Source organism: Seriola lalandi, unplaced genomic scaffold, assembly GCF_002814215.2.
Source record: "Seriola lalandi dorsalis isolate HSWRI2012SDOR001 ecotype SW California unplaced genomic scaffold, Sedor1 jcf7180002054654, whole genome shotgun sequence".
NCBI lineage: Eukaryota > Metazoa > Chordata > Actinopteri > Carangiformes > Carangidae > Seriola > Seriola lalandi.
This window is the reverse complement of record NW_019525207.1, coordinates 710,564-727,767: the sequence shown is the minus strand read 5'-3', so window position 1 is coordinate 727,767 and position 17,204 is coordinate 710,564. Positions and strand designations below refer to the sequence as shown.

At 40.4% G+C, this 17,204-nt stretch overlaps 3 protein-coding genes and 1 long non-coding RNA gene across 9 annotated transcripts in view; 2 read left to right on the top strand and 2 right to left on the bottom strand.

Moving 5' to 3' along the window:
* Positions 1–2,641, bottom strand: part of tecrb (trans-2,3-enoyl-CoA reductase b) — a 12,796-nt gene extending 10,155 nt beyond the window's left edge. Inside the window, exon 1 of the mRNA XM_023420615.2 lies at positions 2,536–2,641. Coding sequence (XP_023276383.1) covers positions 2,536–2,550 — 15 coding nt within the window. The 5' untranslated portion in view covers positions 2,551–2,641. The remainder of the gene's footprint in view (positions 1–2,535) is intronic.
* Positions 578–14,961, top strand: LOC111665571 (uncharacterized). 6 transcript variants are annotated; one of them, XM_023420619.2, is made up of 8 exons: positions 578–689; positions 1,355–1,531; positions 1,791–1,940; positions 12,253–12,597; positions 12,943–13,107; positions 14,325–14,420; positions 14,557–14,591; positions 14,723–14,961. In XM_023420619.2, exons 3-8 carry the CDS (start codon positions 1,937–1,939, stop codon positions 14,870–14,872), a joined length of 795 nt encoding a protein of 264 aa, XP_023276387.1. In that variant the 5' UTR covers positions 578–689; positions 1,355–1,531; positions 1,791–1,936; the 3' UTR covers positions 14,873–14,961. The 6 variants fall into 6 exon arrangements, with proteins under 6 accessions (XP_023276387.1, XP_087033917.1, XP_087033916.1 ...); XM_087177791.1 differs by having other exon boundaries at positions 1,355–1,940; XM_087177790.1 differs by having other exon boundaries at positions 578–1,531.
* On the top strand, positions 4,260–8,207 carry dnajb1b (DnaJ heat shock protein family (Hsp40) member B1b). Its single transcript, XM_023420616.2, has 3 exons — positions 4,260–5,000; positions 6,845–7,437; positions 7,628–8,207. Exons 1-3 carry the CDS (start codon positions 4,781–4,783, stop codon positions 7,859–7,861), a joined length of 1,047 nt encoding a protein of 348 aa, XP_023276384.1. The 5' UTR covers positions 4,260–4,780; the 3' UTR covers positions 7,862–8,207.
* Positions 12,512–17,190, bottom strand: LOC147818308 (uncharacterized). The gene is made up of 3 exons (XR_015438106.1): positions 16,904–17,190; positions 12,896–13,065; positions 12,512–12,652 (listed from the first exon to the last, which is right to left on the bottom strand). It is a non-coding gene; the product is annotated as an uncharacterized LOC147818308 (long non-coding RNA).
* Between the last annotated feature and the right edge of the window lie 14 nt (positions 17,191–17,204).

Here is a 17,204-nt window from a genome sequence, read left to right as displayed (position 1 = left end):
CCCCACCCCCACTCAACTCTCGGGATACAGTTTCCATAATGAATGAAAGACATATAGTCACAAGTGGCATCGTTTTTTCTATTTATGGACTTGAATGGATGAATATACAGAATGAAAATCTGTGGGTACCAATGAAATATGTTCTGTTATGTGAAAGATCACCATCTCTTCTATTCCATCAACATTGAATTTGGACACACGTTTGGATGTCTTCCGGTAGACACCAGTGACCAATGCATTTTCACCTCACTTTGATTTACTGTGTCACATGACAATGTAGAAAAACAAGCATGAAAACAGTGATTCAGTTTTCTGGCTTGAAATACACATTTTGCCAGAATATAAGGCTACTTGCCTGTTTAAAATTTTAAGTGTCGTTTTATAAAATAATAAATTTAGCTGCTTTTTTACTGCGCAAATGACACATTCATGTGTGCTTAAAACAAGCAGGACACATGACACTGCAGTCGAGACTTCAGGGAAATAAACCCACTCAGTCCTCGCGGTGCCAGGCATACCCACTGCCACTGTACCTCCCCCTTCTCATCTATATAAAGCCTCTGTCTGGCAGTGACAGTCTGTCACAGAAATGGACACTGGGGTGAGAATGAAGCGGGGAAAAATAAGCTTTAGTTGCGACAGTGGACTTCTACTTTGTCACTAGTTTTGACTGTACCTCATATCTGAAGGTAAGGGCTTTTTTTTATTTTATCTAGAAGGACTGCACTTAGAAAGATTAACAGACACTCTGGAAATGGAAGTGTTTGTACACACTGCCAGAGAGTGATGGACAGTCAGTGTGACAGAAAGGCAGATCGGTGTGGAAGTGATGCAGCTCTCTGGTGCTATCTGCTGTAAATGTGATGGAACTATGAATAAACTGGTCCAAGGGGAAAACACTTAGAGCTTAATCTTTGTTCCAGGACAGTATTGTAACTTAAAAACATCACTGTTGAGTACTTTTAGTTTGATCATGTATTTTTGTTTAACTTTATCTGTTGTGCTCTGTAATGCGTTCAATGCAGGGAAAGTGAAGAATAAAAGCTATTCTTAAAAGATTGAATTAAAATGAACTCAAACCGCATCCGTTTGCAGCAGTGTGAGTATTTACCTTTAACATACTCTGCACTGGTTATGGTGTCAGTCATAGTCCACACCCAGCTTCGATCACATTTTTGTGCCTTAGCATACCTGTTGTGCCTGTGACCTGGTTAACCAAGCTGTACTGCAAATGCAAAAACCTCTACCATGGTTACATGCTGTATTTTGAGGTGTTACCTACACTTGTGACTTCACAGTATTTTGTAACAGTCACATATATTGGTGTTTGATGATCTGTGGTTTTTCTTCACAGAAGCTGAAGAGTCACACGTTTCAGTGGGTCCAAGAGTTGCATCCTTGGCCTAATAACAACACCGTAGCTTCATACAAACGTCAAAACCTTGCAGGCTAGTAGTTTTCAAATGCCTCTATGAGTGTCGCCACACATACTGGAGAGTAAGAGGTGATAACTGAGGATGGCTGTGCAGAGGTGAGTTAACCAGATTGCAAGGGTCGCAGGAGTGGTCTAAGGTTGATAACAGCGCTGAAACACTGAACACTGTGTGAATAACAATAAAGATTTAATTATACCAAGTTTATTTATTGATTTATTCATGTATTATGAAACAAAGTTCAAATTTAAGAGCATGCTTATCATTTCAATTACATTTTCATTAACTTTATTCCTAAATCTATGAGAAATTTGATCAGTTCATGTCATCATTTGAATGTTGATTTGCCCCTCGTAGGTTACAAAAGCCACATCTGTCGACAGAAAGACGGGGAACTGGAGCAGCCACCGGTTGGCTCAGTTTCTGTCAGACTGCTTCAGATCCTGTCTGATGGGTTTTAGGTGCTCAAGAAACTCTTTTGGTGGTAGAAGTAGTAGGCTACAATGGGTAAGTAGCATGGGAGTCATGGGTGTTTACCAACAGGTAGTCACAATACTGTCCCTTTTTTTCCTTTGAGGAGTGACTGATTTTTAAAATCACACACAAGCCATGAGGGTTGATTTAACTGGGCTGAATTTGCGCATTTGACTGTTCACCTGCATTATTGGGTAATAACAAGATAAGAAGCGCCATGAGTCATTCCAGCCAGAGATGGCGATGATGCCGAGCATTGTCCTACACAGAGAAGATTTGTCACATACAGCTCCAATGGGGAGCTTCACAAATACACGACGCAAATGTAATTCCTCGTACATATAGGTGCAGCTTGACTTTCAGGGTTTACAGTGGCAAATGCAAAACAATTAATTTTCCCTGTACGAGAGGCCACAATACCCTGGTCACAGCCCCCAGCCCGTGACAGGCGGTGTAGCTTGCAGCATGCGATCCTGAATGCCCATGTTTAAAGCTCTACATTTGACTGTTCTGCTGGAGTTTACACTTGGAGAATTCCCAGGAAAATTCCCAGTTGGTCTGACTAATTAGATTTTGGCTCCATGAAGCCCCCCTATTCAAGGTTTAGAGTTTCATGGACACTACTCACCTCGTAGTGCTTCATCTTGGCAGTTTGCAGCCCCTTCCTTAATGTCCCAGATGAGTGACAGGAAAGCGTCCAATCAGAGGAGTAATGTACCACTGCTGAGGCCACACCAGGCGGGCACTACGTTGTTGCTGCAGCCAATCAAAACCGGCAAAAAAAATCAGACGAATACACCCTCACGCTCGACGACGTAGCCAATGAGATTTTAGGAAAGGGAGAAGTCGTGGCTAATAGGATTTTTTGTGCTTACTTATCCGACCATAGACTGTAAATAAAAATCCAACGGTCACAATTGCACTTATTACGTTATTTCATCTTTAAAAGTTTGCTTTCTCTTGCTTAGATGCATTCCTGTGTCCATTGTGGTCTCCTTGTGTATAAGAAATAAAGTTTTTACATTTGCCCACGTAGACTGTTGTTGTCACCTTATTATAGGCTTTGAATTGCTTACTTTAGTCAAGCACATTTACCCCAATATAATATTGTCTTATACAGTAAGACAGCACAGGGTAAACACAAAATGATCCAGGCCAAATATATAATGATGTATTCCTATATTTTCAATAGTTATATTCTATAATGAGCCTGGCCACGGGTCACACATTGCCAAAGGCAGCATAATTGTCAAAATATACATATACAGGACTACATTTGCCCATAGTTTGAACTGATATCAAAAGTTAGGGACATAGGCCTACAGGGAATGCTGACTTACAAAAAACAGGACTGTTCTGAGCTCCACCTTAAAAAAACAAAAGAAGAAATCATACTGTGATTTGGGTGGGTCTGTAGAGCTACTCACATCTGCAGTGATATTTAAATTTTTAACTGGCAACAGCACTAATCACTGAAAAACAAGTTTTGCTTCACTTGATACAGAAAAATTTCCCATAGAAGTGGCGTAATCACTTTTCTTCAAGCTAATTCCAAATTTTACATGCAGGCTATAATGATTTATTATTTTACTGTCTATAAAAACATTTTCTGGTATAATCAACCAATCATCAAGTGTCTACAGGTGTGTGACTTATTCAGGGTTCTCTTTGGTTTCAGTAACTTGGCACTATATTCAATGTGAACACTGACACTGTAATACTGCATGCTTTACCTGTCACAACACATCTCTGGTAGGGTTTAGCTTGAAAGACAGGCAGCATGGATCTTGTACAGTGCAGCTACAATGCTGCTTTGAAGGACTACACATACACTTTGTTGCAGTGTTCAGTTATCTCTCAAATTTTAATTTTGGTGATGTTTGTTGGTGTCTGGCTACATAAATTAGTTCAGTTCATACAATACAAATGATAATACTGTGATGTGTGTTTATACTTTTACATCTTCCATAGAGACTTTGGAAAAACAACAACAAAAAAAACAAACATTATAATTTACTATAATTACTTTGAAATAGTATGTGTTACATGAGTAAGTGTCCAAGAAAGCGTGAGCAGATTGGAAATATTTGGGATTATTTTGAATGACCTTGCCCTTCTAAAAGTGCCACAGTGTTCTGCCCTACATGTCCCTGTTGTGCACCACACTAGCAGCAGTATGCAGGGGATTTAGTAGTCTCAAATCTGGGCCATGCCCAAGCATAACAGAAGCTGCTGCCAGCAGTCAATCCACAGCTCCACTTCGGTGCGGCAGGGTTTTGTGAGTTTTATTTGGGTTTTTATTATTATTATTTCTCACAAAGCTTGCACAATATGCTTTTGTAGGTTTTCGCATATTGAGGTTTTCTTCGTTGTTTGTGACATTCACTGTGATCGCTTATGTTGTAATCCGATAGAGTCTGGTATGGCAGTAATGTCCGTAGGGACAGTACATTTTTTTCTTTACGTTAAGACTGGAACAGAAGTCATCTCCAATATTATCAGCAAAAAAGTTTAAAATATTATACGGTTCCTTACAAAGACAAAAACATATAGGGTACACGTCCATGTTGCGATGTTTGCTGTTTTGGGAGAAGATAAAGATATATAAGTTAGTGTCCGCAGTTATTTCCGACAGAGCTTGAAGGCAGCATGAGGTGCCGTGCCTCTGGGCGTGTCTCTGTTGGACCGTCACAGTTGAGACAGTTCAGGCTCTTTATGGAAAACTCTGGAAGTTTCTACGGGGTTTAAAAGAAAATACCCGGAGCGCAACCGTGTGAGGCGAGACAGAGGAAGGACCGACGAACAGTGCAGCTCCTGTACTTCACTGACAGCTGTTTCTGAACAGCTTCAAGTCTTACAAGACAAGCCGCTGGATGGTCAAAATGGGTAAAGACTACTACCACATTTTGGGAATCAAGAAAGGAGCATCTGAGGACGATATAAAGAAAGCTTATCGTAAGCAGGCTCTACGCTTTCACCCCGACAAAAACAAGTCACCTGGAGCCGAGGAGAAATTCAAAGAAATTGCTGAAGCTTACGACGTTTTGAGCGACCCGAAGAAAAAGGATGTCTACGATCGTTTTGGTGAAGAAGGTAAGATTCATTACTCCTTCAACTGTGCAATTACTTTGGTGGTCCTTAAAGTGAAACCAGCTGACGTAAGAATAACTTAAACACTGCGTTAATACATGGACGTCAGCTACAGGCATGGCTGAAACATGTCAGTATCAACTCTGCATGGGACTAAGACGACATTAATGATATCTTGTGTGTAATGGCGCTCCCAGCTCTCCTCTGCCGTCCTTCAGCCCAGGCATGTAGTTGAGCCAGGAAAGGCGAGGCTTCACCAACAGGAAAACTCGCATTACATGTTTCTACAAGAAGTCAGTGACAGTCTGAAACAGCTTTTGTTCAAACCTGAGTTCAGGATAGGAGCTTGAACGAGCGGGGATTAACGTGCAAGGTTGATGTCAGTGGTTGTGACACACGGAAACTTAAAACGTGCGACACACACTTTATCCCTATATTCTCACCTATTTATGAACTGTGGAAAGTTAAAGAAGGACATGGACCCTCTTTTTGAATCGTCGAATAGACATGTAGATGAATGTAAGAAATCTGCATTTGTAAAAGTTTTAGACATGCTTTCGGTTTTATACTTGAGATGTTAATTTATGACGGGAAAAGGGAAGTGTCGACAGTATGGCACCGGATGTGTTACCATGGCAACAATACCATGCGTATCAACATTGCACGTGTTTGCATGGTTCTCATGTTTTGTTTCCATTTGACAACTATCAAAGCAGCATTAGACAGTAAAAGCAATTGTAATAATTTTCATGGCAACACTATACAACATTTAGTTTGTAATAATGTATATCCAATTAAATCACAGCCGGTCACGAGGACGTATCTATTTTTTTATACATCCATTATGGTTTTATAGATAGGAACATTTCCAAACAAGCAGGCTGATGAGTAATGCTTTGGCACACAGCTTAACAACTGCCACAGCAGCTGCAGAGTTTTGTGGGTTTGTGTCACATTTGGTATGGTGGCGTCTGCACACATTGAAGTGTGTTGTGCGAAGTTAATCAGACTTTTTAAGGAGGGGTTCGCTGCAGTTCATTTTGCACTTTGTCAAAAACAAGTTCTACCGATTTGAAAACTATCTGAGGTAAATCAATAAGCTAACAGCAGCCCAAAATGAATTCCTGTCAGTGTCTCAGTCGCCATTATTTTGTTGTACCTGAAAGGGAGATTTTGATATCAGCTTCTGCACATCCGCTTGTTCTTCTTTTGGGCAGCAATCAGTATGAATGCACATGAATAACTACAGACATACATCCTGTTTTTGTCTGGAATGACCCCAGGCTAATAGGGAATAGTAACAGTATAATAGTAACACAGAGGGATTTTGTTCATGTTGAATTTACAGAACATCTGGCAGTAAACTCTACTGGTTGTGTTGTTATTAGTTTTAACATGATGAATGTTTTGCTGTCGCCTTTACTTCTTGGGCACTCTCATTTCAATATCAAAACATAAAAATAACACGGATCGTTATGTATGCCTGACAGGATTCAGTGACTCTTGTGATGACCTTGATGTGGGTATGATAACTTACATGAAAGATGCCATAATCGTACTAGCATTAATAATAGCATTTGTGTGTATGTATTTGCATTGTGCATCAGCAATAAATCCTAACATAACACTGTCTGTGATAAACTGTTTCATATAGCAACAAATGTTTGAATTTTAAATCTAATACTATATGTAGTGCATTATGAGTTGTGTAAAAGTAAAGGGACGTCTCCCTCATGAACGACACTCATCTATCTGTAGGAATAGAACAACACACTAAAGGAACGTACCACACAAAGATTCACTCCTTTTTTAGTGATAAACGCTGACTGATTGTTTCTCTCACTCAGGTCTGAAAGGCGGAGGCCCCTCAGGTGGTGGTGGTCCTGGCACTTTCAGCTACACCTTCCAGGGCGACCCTCATGCTATTTTTGCTGAGTTCTTTGGTGGACGTAACCCCTTCGAACAGTTCTTTGGTGCCCGCAATGGGGGCATGGATGAGGACATGGACACTGATGACCCTTTTGCCCGCTTTGGGATGGGGGCCGGTGGAATGGGTGGCTTCCCCCGCTCCTTCAGCACTGGTATGGGAGGAATGGGTGGTCACAGTAGCGTTGTAAAGAAGCAGCAGGACCCCCCTGTGATTCATGATCTGCGGGTGACCTTGGAGGAAGTTCTGTCAGGTTGCACAAAGAAAATGAAAATCTCTCGTAAAAGACTGAACCCTGATGGGCGAACAGTAAGGACAGAAGATAAAATCCTGGAGGTGCAGATAAAGAAGGGGTGGAAGGAGGGCACCAAAATCACATTTCCTAAAGAGGGGGATGAGAGTCCCAGAAACATTCCAGCTGATGTGGTCTTTGTGCTGAAGGACAAGCCCCATCCTATGTTTAAACGCGACGGCTCTGACATAATTTACACAGCCAAGATCTCACTCAGAGATGTAAGTTAAGATAACATTTAACTTAGTGACTTATTGTTCATACAAACACCCAGTTTTGCTTTAAGACCAAAACTAAGAATTGTGGTTATCACCTGTAAATAATGAGCAGAATGAAGTCTTTATTGGTGCCTATTCATGATCCAAACTAATGTTTTTTTTCTCCCTTTTGTTTTCCCTTCCATCCCATCAGGCCTTATGTGGCTGCACAGTCAATGCACCCACACTGGACGGTAGAGCGGTAACCGTGTCAACAACAGATATCGTGCATCCAGGTATGAAGCGGCGGGTTAGCGGAGAGGGGCTGCCTTATCCCAAACGGCCTGATCGTCGAGGTGACCTGATAGTGGACTATGAGGTCAAGTTCCCAGAAAGGCTCAGTCAGAGTGCCCGGGACACCATCGCCCAGGTCCTCCCGCGATCATGAACAAAACAAAATGACCTTCAGGACTTTATCACACTGCCAACAATTTTTTTTTGTTTTACATTAATGTTCGAGCAGAGGTTAAAATCACACGAGTACAGACACATGGTCATTGAGCAGATCCTCCTGTGTGTACACCGTCAGCCATAGTGTAAATACCAACATGGGAAAAAGCTCACCATGAAATGAGTGCAGCGTTTCACAGGGCTAAAATGTAAATATGACCAATGTTGTTTGATGTTTGTTTTACTGATAGATTGATGAGAATAAGTGTATAATAATATATAACATATGTGCATTATTTTGTCGGAGCTATCGTTGGTAATAAAGGTTCTCTTTGACAAAGAAATTTTCTTTTTTGTATGAAATTGCAACATGAAGATTTCCACTGAATTATTTACATACTTAAGATAAGTGCAAATGTGCTCTTACAGTGTGACTGTCCCAAATTGAAATGAAGGGGTGACTTAGTTTCATACAAAGACAAACACAAACACAAAGAAAAGTATTTATTCTGTATTTAAAAGCACATAATGAAGCTTTGGCAAATTCAATCTGGAATATCTTCAATCACGTTTTGCTGTTTCTTCACACTAATTTCCTGTATCATTTCATCAGTTCCACATGATCATAGTCCTTTAGACTCAGTTCAATTAATATCTTTGCATGCACACTATAGTCCCTTTTATATATTATGAAGGTTTTAATGATTCAGGATATGATAACCTGATTATTCACTTATCTATAATTCTAACATTGTCCAGGTTTCTGTTCTTCTGTGCATGGTCTTTAATGCCTTCACATTACAGACACCCTCATTGTCACATCTGTACTGAGCTGCACTGTACTAGTACAATCTTTGCTTCATTGAGGTCTACTGATTCAATAGTTTTACAGACTGAGGAAGAGTTCTTTTATCTGTTTAATAAAATATGAGAGGGGTCTGATGTAATATACCAGCCAGACAATTTTTTCAGTATAAGCAGTTTTGACTGAAGCGTTTGACCCACCTTCGTTGAGCAGATACGTAGCCGTCTGATCAGCCGGCTTTGAGCTGAACAGAGAGAACTGTACCATAGCTGACTTAACCTTACTATACCAAAGCACAGATTCACTGTATTTTTCTGTATTGGAAAAATCATGACAGAATCTGTGTATTTGCTAAGAATGTAAACACGCATTTGTATTTTTTTTTGCCCCGATCTTTAATGAAAAACAATACAGACATGTGCCCAACATAGTTGTGGACATAGTGTCAATAGTACAATACAATACAACATACAATTACAACAAAATACAATTTAAATAAAACCATTGAAAAAAAATTTAAAGAAAAAAGTACATGAAAAGAAAAAAAAAGACAAATTGGGATATTACCATAGACTGTAAAGATGGACATAGCCTCCATGCTATCACCATATGTTTTCTGCTGCTCCGCCGTCACCATCTTGGCAGTGCTGACTCCACCTGACTCCAGGCTAAGCCAAAAATGGGCAAAGAGGTGGGGCATGTGCGGAGACTTCTGCACATGCCATTTTAATAACTGCAGCAAGCATACCTCCTGTTAGCATCGTTAGCACAGCTGGGCGTCTTGCTCAAAAGATGACCCAGGGCTAATTCATTTTCTGGCTAATTAGCTAGTTAACGAGCTAAGGTAACGAGCCAGGTGAGTGCAGGCATAGATACCTGTTAAATACTGATAACATATAAATAAAACAATAATACAGCTGACACCTAGCAGACACTGACTGCACCCACCTGTCACTCAAAGCGGCCAGGCTTTCAATTATGCATAACTTTAAGCCTTGAAAAAAATAAAATATATTTAAATTATATATAATTTACCTGTACAGTTGTCATGAAGGGGGAAATTAGCTATAGAAACCAAAACAGTTTTTTTGCACCAGGCTGTAAACGTGTTAATTTCTGCTGTAATGGCTGGGGGAGTCTATGGGGAGTGACTCGCTTATGGAGCCAGTCTCAAGTGGCCATACGAAGAGTTGCAATATTTTGAATACAGTCCCTTAGGAGAAATTGTTGTAGGCTATCTGACAGGTGAGGTGTAACACTGTTTAGGCCTAAAACCAGTGATGGGAACGATACGGTTACCATGGTGACCTAGACCAAACTTAAATCTGCTGTATGGAACAAAATTAGCTGAAAAAAAGCCTGATTTGTTGATGTAAGTGTGCTTCGACTGGTAATGTTGCCTTATGAAACAGCCCTCAGGCTGTCCGCTGATAGTCAGCAGACTGCCTGTTGAGTTTGATGAAGCCCTCCAGCTTCATGTACTGTAGATGCACCCAGGCACACAGGGCCAGCTGCAAGAGCCAGAACAATAAACATAGTGTAAACACTGAGGAGTTTATACTGTATCACAATAATAAGCTGGTTCTTCAGAGCAGAGTGGAAGAGAGAAGGGGGCCGGAGATCTACATTATACTGTATATTCTCTGTCTTAAAAAAGTTGAGGATCATAAATCATGCCCCTTTACTGATCACTCCAGCTGGAGACAAACAAGCTGCTGCAGTCATTTGCTAGACAACCACATCATTGCATGTAGCTTTTCTAGATCTTCAAGGTTCTCATGTTTTATGGCTCTGAATCAGATTACATATTTAAAGCAGAGTGCTGCATTTCTTTCTGATACTGCTGGCTTGAATTTTACTTTTACTCGGTTTGTTTTAACCTGGATAAAGAATGAAGATTCTTCATCTTGTCATGTTTTGTAGCTTCTCAGGTGAGTTTTGATGTATCTCATCCTGTGATTTTTTTTTTATCAGTGAATGTTACATTCTAAATTTAATATTCAAAATATTTAATATATAATAATATTCAAACTTACAGTGGTTTGTGAGTTGTTGTGAATTTACTGAGGAACTGCACTGGTTCGTCTTATGAATCTCATACAATTCCCCAATTATCTAAAATAGTTTACTCTTTTGTTATCTGCGATTATTGGAATTACTATTTTTATGATGTTTTATTGACAGAAAAACACATGGTAATTCTACTGAATTAAACAAGTAAGATATTGTTGTTTGACGTTGTATTTACTCACACAAATTTCTTTGTAATATAGAAGTAAATTGAAAAATATATGTATTAAAAAACAAAATGTTGAAACAATTTGAAAAACAAACACAGGGAGTGATCAAATACATTTGGATGATGTAAAATAAACGTTGATGACTTGCATAAGTCAAGATGAATATTGATTGAACCCAATAGTGGGCGAGGAAAAACTGAACCAAGATCAAACTTGCTTTTTGATTCTTTTCTCCAAATAAATTTACAGCACAGACGCCATAGTTTACAGAAACAAGACGAGGTCAAAACCTAGTTTATGGCTGGACATGGTCAAACCCTGGTTTTATAACCACGACATAGACTGACAAAATCACAATACACATAAATCAAAGACAGACTGTGCTATGATTTTAGCTATGACCTATATTTGCTTGTAAAATGAAAATTAGTTTGTCTTGCACAAAGTGCACAGCCTCCTTCTGGGATCCACAATAGCTTTCAATTACTGTGTTTTAGACTTTAACAGAGGCAAGCTTCTATCAGAGGCCAGTCATTATTTCTAATTCCCTCTGTCTGTTTTACTGCATTACGTGTTCATACAAACTCAACACTTCCTATAATCATTTCAAATAAAAAGCCCTCTAGTTTCAGTGGGTAGAAACCCTTTATGTCTAAACAGAGCTTTTGTTGCTTTGCTGCAGTAAGCGTAAAGGCTCATCTCTGGTTGCTTACATGCTATTCAGATCTGCCAGTTTCTTTAGCAGTTACCGATGACTTCTTTCTCTCCGTCCCTAAATCTTGCAACAAATGCACTAAATTTGCAACACTGCAGGCTGTAAACAAAAAAAAACTGCCTGCAACAAATCACTATGAAAGATCAAGGTCCAATGAGGACATTTCAACTCAGTCACGTGGCATTCGGCTGACCAGTTGTGGAAACATGATCAGTCAGTCAATTAGTGAGATTCACCATTATAGGGCTGCGGTCCAACCAAAAGCACATTTTCTCTGGTTGCATGGTATTTTGCACGGTAAAGCTGACAGTGGAGTACTATAAAAACATTTTTTTTGTGTGACATGATCTACTTTCCCTGTTACTGAATCTTGTTTCCAGTCTTTAAGGAAACTAAGCTAACCAGCTGCTGCCTGTAGCCTTAGATTTAATGGACACTACAGAAATCCTCTATAGAAATCCGAATGTAAAAGAGATGTTATTAGTCCTTTGTGCATCACCTCACAGAAACTTTTACGTAATGAATGTTCAAGCAGAGGTGCTGCAGTGCTGTGCTCATTCATTTTTATTGAGCTTCCCTGTCAAGCAATTAAGTTATTTCATTTCAATTCAATTTATTTCATTCTGCAGTTGTATGTGTGAAGACCTCAGCAGTGCTGGAGGTGAGCGGCCATGTTGATGGAGAGGTCTCCATCCAGTGCTCTGTTAGCTGGACCAAAGACAACAGCTCCGAACACAGCAACATGTACTTCTGTAAAGGAGTCTGCTCCAGAGAAAACATTCTCATTCAGACTGAGAGGAAGAGGTCAGCCGTCACACGACGGGGGAGATACAGCATGGAGGTCGACAGAGGAGATGGAGTCTTCAACGTGACCATGAAGAAGCTGAAGAGGTCGGATGCAGGGAGATATTGCTGTGGCGTGGGGAAAACCTTTAGTGTGCTGTACCAGGAGATCAATCTCATAGTCCTAGATGGTAAGTTTTTGCAGGACTGTTCTATCAAACTCCTTTTCTTCAGTCTGCTGGTAAGCTGAAATCCAAATCAACCACATGAAGATGATTAGTGTAAATAGATCTTTAACAGATAATATAAACCTGGTGTTGAGCATTTAAACATACTGAGCCCACCAGAGTTTTCATATAGCTGACAGTGTGGGAATAGGCTACTTTTTTTGTTTCAAAAGTTTGAAATTATTATATGTACTATATTTCTTGTGATGCGTCTTCACTCTTTTATAGACTAAGGCAGTAACAATGTCACATGAGCTCGCACACTTAGAGTATTCCTTGCCAGTCATCCTCCGTTCTGCTCTCTCAAAGCTTCCACTGTTCCCCCTGGATCTCCTCCCTCCACCACCACCCTGCAGACCGAAGCAGAAACTCTGCCCCAGGGCAGCTCTCATTCCAGCACTGAATCGTCACCGGCAGCATCAACGCTGCCCACTACAGAGAAGACAAACCAGCAAGCAACAGTCAACCTCTCAGGTATATCACACTCACTGTCAGCAGCTGTGCTCCAATAGCAAGTTACAAGACAAAACATTTTTTACATGTTATAACGCAGCCTAATAATAATGATTTGGTCAGTTTGAATAATAATTTAATCATGCATGGATGTTTTTAGCTTCACTGTGCAGAATGAAGTACGTGCGCAGTTTGACACTTTAGGCTGTTTTGACATTCATCTGCTGAAGGGGAAAAGGTTTGAGGCCTCACAAACACTGATAATGATCTTTCCAATGAAGCAGGAGACTTTGTGTGTCCAGTAGTTAAACTTTTGAAATGAACAGTATTTGCACATTCAAAGAGTTTGCATTTTTCAATGATGGTGAAGTAGTAGATGTAGTAGTGATGTTTATTCGAAACACATTATTTTCATTTATTAAAGATTTAATTTGTTTATTTTATTTGATGAAAGTATATTTTCCAGATTGTTTTGTTAGCAAATATTTAAATCTCCAGTACTGAATGCAGAACAGATTTAATCTGAGTCATGGAATCAAATAAAAAGACCTTATTGGCCTCATGGTTTACCAATTATTGGCCAGAATGGTTTGCCATAGTGCCACCATCCAGCCGTGCTGTGAATTACACCTAGCAGAAACAACTTGTGTGATCATGTTGTAATGATGTAATTCTTCTGCCAGGGGGCTACTTACCATTGACATTTGTCAGGCAGTTAGCTGTATTTACTAAGTATGATTGAAATGAATGAAAAGGAAAACAAACAAAAAAAAATATTGTCGTGTAAGAGGCAGAGTTTCCAGAGTGTCATGCGGCCAGAAGACATGTTGTTGTTGTGAGTAACGTGTAAAGCTGTCACTGTTTTTCCCACAGCTGGAAGAATGTGTGTTGCTGTCTGGATCTTATAGTAAACCATAGCTGAAGAGAATATACTCACTCTTGAATGTGTGAGTAGACGTGTACTGTAGGAAATTACTCAGATAAGTATAAGGCATGTTGAGGGAAAGCGGGTACACCACAAAAGTTAATTACGACATGATATCACAGGATAACTCCCAGAATGCAGAGAATACTACAGACTCAAAATAAATTTTTTTCTATTTCCTGTGACGGACATGATGGGGGGATTGTGAAAAGTGTGTTAAAGACTGGTTTGTCATTTTGTTTGGAGGACCTGTTGTTGTGATCAAACTGTATGATCACCAGCACAGATGCACGCCTGTCTGTGTTGTCTGCAGATACCACAGTGGTCATCATCGTATCGGTGAGTCTGGCTCTTCTAGTTTGTGCCTTTATCCCTCTTGTATTCTACGGACACTGGAGGAGTAACGCGGGTGAGGTGACACATGCACACAGAAGACATGCATGCACATTACATGTGCACACGCACTGCTTTCACTCCGCAGTGTGATCTTAAACCTAAACAGCACACACATTTCCAAAACATTTAATCTTGTTTGTTTGTTTCAGAAGGCGAGAGCAGACATGAAGTAAACAAGGGTGAAGTGAGTTGATTATTTTCTTATTCGCCAATTTTAATTTGGATTAAATGTGAATCTGTAACGATTATTTGAGAAATCAAGGTTTAGTGCGCAGATAAAAATGAGTCTTAATGGTGATTCTGATTTGTTCTCAGGCTGATTTCTGTGAGGGAAATGCAGATGGTTCCTCCACTCAGCTCACAGTGAGGCTGCAGTCTTTAGAACCAGATCCAGAGTCTGTTGCTCAGGATGCCTCCCAGTATGCTGCCATCTACCAGGCTCTTGATCCCAAAGCTCTGGACTGAGCAGGGTTTATTCTGCTTCTGAGCTGACAGCTCATCTCACTCTTTTCTCTGTATTTTAAATCAAATAAAGGACAAATGTTTGCTTATAATTCTGTGTGAGTGCATATCCCCATACATTTGATGCATCTGTACATTTGTACCAGAGTTACTTCTCTGTGGTATGTTGCAGTTGCTTACAATGATAATCATCGGTGACATCCCTGCTGTCCTGTACATTCTCCAGAATGAGATTAAGTCTGCTCAAAGTTTGTAACATATTGAATAAGCCTCAGTTCGACAGTTTGTCGCACAGGTGGTGTTCTTCCTGGTGCACACCGGGTCGTCAGCTGGAGCCACCATTCACTGATGTTTCACCCCCCTGCCCAGCGCATCTCCTGGTGAGGGGTTGTCTCCTCGCCACCTCCTGCAGCTGCCCTTGTTGGGGTGTCGACATCCGGAAAACTGTCCCCTCTCTGTAACCAGTAGCTGGACTTCTCGGCCTTCTCCACCAGGTCTTTGATGCCCTCTGCAGCTTCGCCACGCCGCACTGAGATGATGAACTGCTACTTCCTCCCAAGAAGTTGTAACACTCAGTATTGAGGGACCGTCTTGGCAGCTGAGAGTTGTTTACGTGATCTCAAGAGGGAAGGTTGTGACTGGAAGGTCGACGGTTCAACCCCAGGTTTGGCAGGATTAAATCTGGGTGGGAAAAGTGAAACAACAGCACTTATCCAAATCCTCATCAACACACTGTGGTGCCGTTGACCCCCAGCTGCTCCAGCAGACTGTGGTTGTACTGAGCAGCTTCCAGGCGTGAATGTGTGATTGCGATCAGGGCGTTCCAGTAAGTGAGTAAGTGTTATTATTCGATATGTTCACACAACCTGACAGCTGACATGACCATACTTCCTTTAGAAACTTTGCAGTAACGACCTGTCACCCAGTTAGTTTCTGCTTGTGTCTTTCTCTTGTTGCTGTATTGTCCTGAAGCTTGAGAGGATCTGATGACAGCAAATGCATCAGAAGGCAAAGGGACCGCTATGTATAGTTGTTCGCAGACATGTGAATACACACATGCAAATAACAGCACTAATACCGTGCACCATACACCAGTGGTTCTCTCACTTTTTCACATTGAGGACCCCTAAACTGATACAAATCAGACCAAGGACCCCAATCTGATAATATTTGTGCTTTTAGATGTTTTATTATAGAAAGTGTTTGAAACCCATGAACAAAATAGTCATATGCTGTATTCTGTCATTGTTTTACTTACGCATGGAATCATAGTAAAAATCAATCAATCCCCTTTTTGCCTGGGACCCCAGGAACCCTCTCAAGGACCCCTGGTGATCCCCGGACCCCACTTTGAGAACCACTGCCATATACAGTATAATATGGCACTGTACGTGTTTTTGTTGTGTGTGATTAAGATAATCTTTGATCTAAAAAGATAAAAAAAACTGGTGACATTAATAGTAGCATTGTAGCTCATTTTAGAATTGGATCCATTGTATGCAGTTAAAAGTAAAACAAATATAAAAGTTCATTCAAAAGTCATTGCCGATATGAAAAGATCAACGTTTGATCAGATCCACCAGAGTCTCTGCTATCATGTTACATGAAGGCAATTAGTATAGCATGCTCTCATCACCTCTGACACAGTCTCTATTTTTATGCACATGCATGGGTCTGCTGTATCACTCTGAGTCACTAACTCTCCAGAATGGCTGCGAGGAGGTCAGGGAGGGGGAGGAGCCCCCCAGAAAGTGACATTTTTACTCATAGCAGTCCTGAAGAAACTGTTAACACAAGTCTTATAACCACGAACTTTGTGAGATGTCAACAGGTGAGTCAATCACAATGACTCATCTGTGAGGTCACTTTCTTCAAAGATTCCTCTATCTTATCGAATCAATATAAGGCTTGGGGAAACAAGCAAGCCTGGCTCTGTTTAATAGTAACACCACCACCCTTAAAGCATTATATATCATATCTAGTTTCTTTCATTTCTACTAAGATTCAAGGGTAAAAATTTAAATTTCCAGTTACCTTCTGATAGAGGGGACAGCAGATCCACGGTGTGAATACAATTTGACGTTTTGTCACCTTCTGCTGTAAACTCACATGGCAAACATTAGCAAATAGTTGCTAACTTACACATCCAACAGTTACAAAGCAACATTATCATTCATTTTGTCCACCTGATGAATGTTGGTCCAATATTTTCTCTCCCAATATAGCTCAGTTTTGGTCTCTGTGAACTCCTGCGAAAAACATCTTTAGCCATTAAATGCTCCACTGTGTTCACCAGCCTGTCGCCAACTGTGTCTGTCTGTTGTTTGGTGCTGAG

Excerpts from the sequence above, each read along its gene's own strand:
- dnajb1b (XM_023420616.2), top strand. The coding sequence starts at position 4,781 with ATGGTCAAAATGGGTAAAGACTACTACCACATTTTGGGAATCAAGAAA. Across the intron at positions 5,001-6,844 it reads CGATCGTTTTGGTGAAGAAG|GTCTGAAAGGCGGAGGCCCC; the intron begins GTAAGATTCATT and ends TCTCTCACTCAG. Across the intron at positions 7,438-7,627 it reads CCAAGATCTCACTCAGAGAT|GCCTTATGTGGCTGCACAGT; the intron begins GTAAGTTAAGAT and ends CCATCCCATCAG.
- LOC111665571 (XM_023420617.2), top strand. The coding sequence starts at position 10,560 with ATGAAGATTCTTCATCTTGTCATGTTTTGTAGCTTCTCAG. Across the intron at positions 12,598-12,942 it reads CAATCTCATAGTCCTAGATG|CTTCCACTGTTCCCCCTGGA; the intron begins GTAAGTTTTTGC and ends GCTCTCTCAAAG. Across the intron at positions 13,108-14,324 it reads AGCAACAGTCAACCTCTCAG|ATACCACAGTGGTCATCATC; the intron begins GTATATCACACT and ends TGTTGTCTGCAG.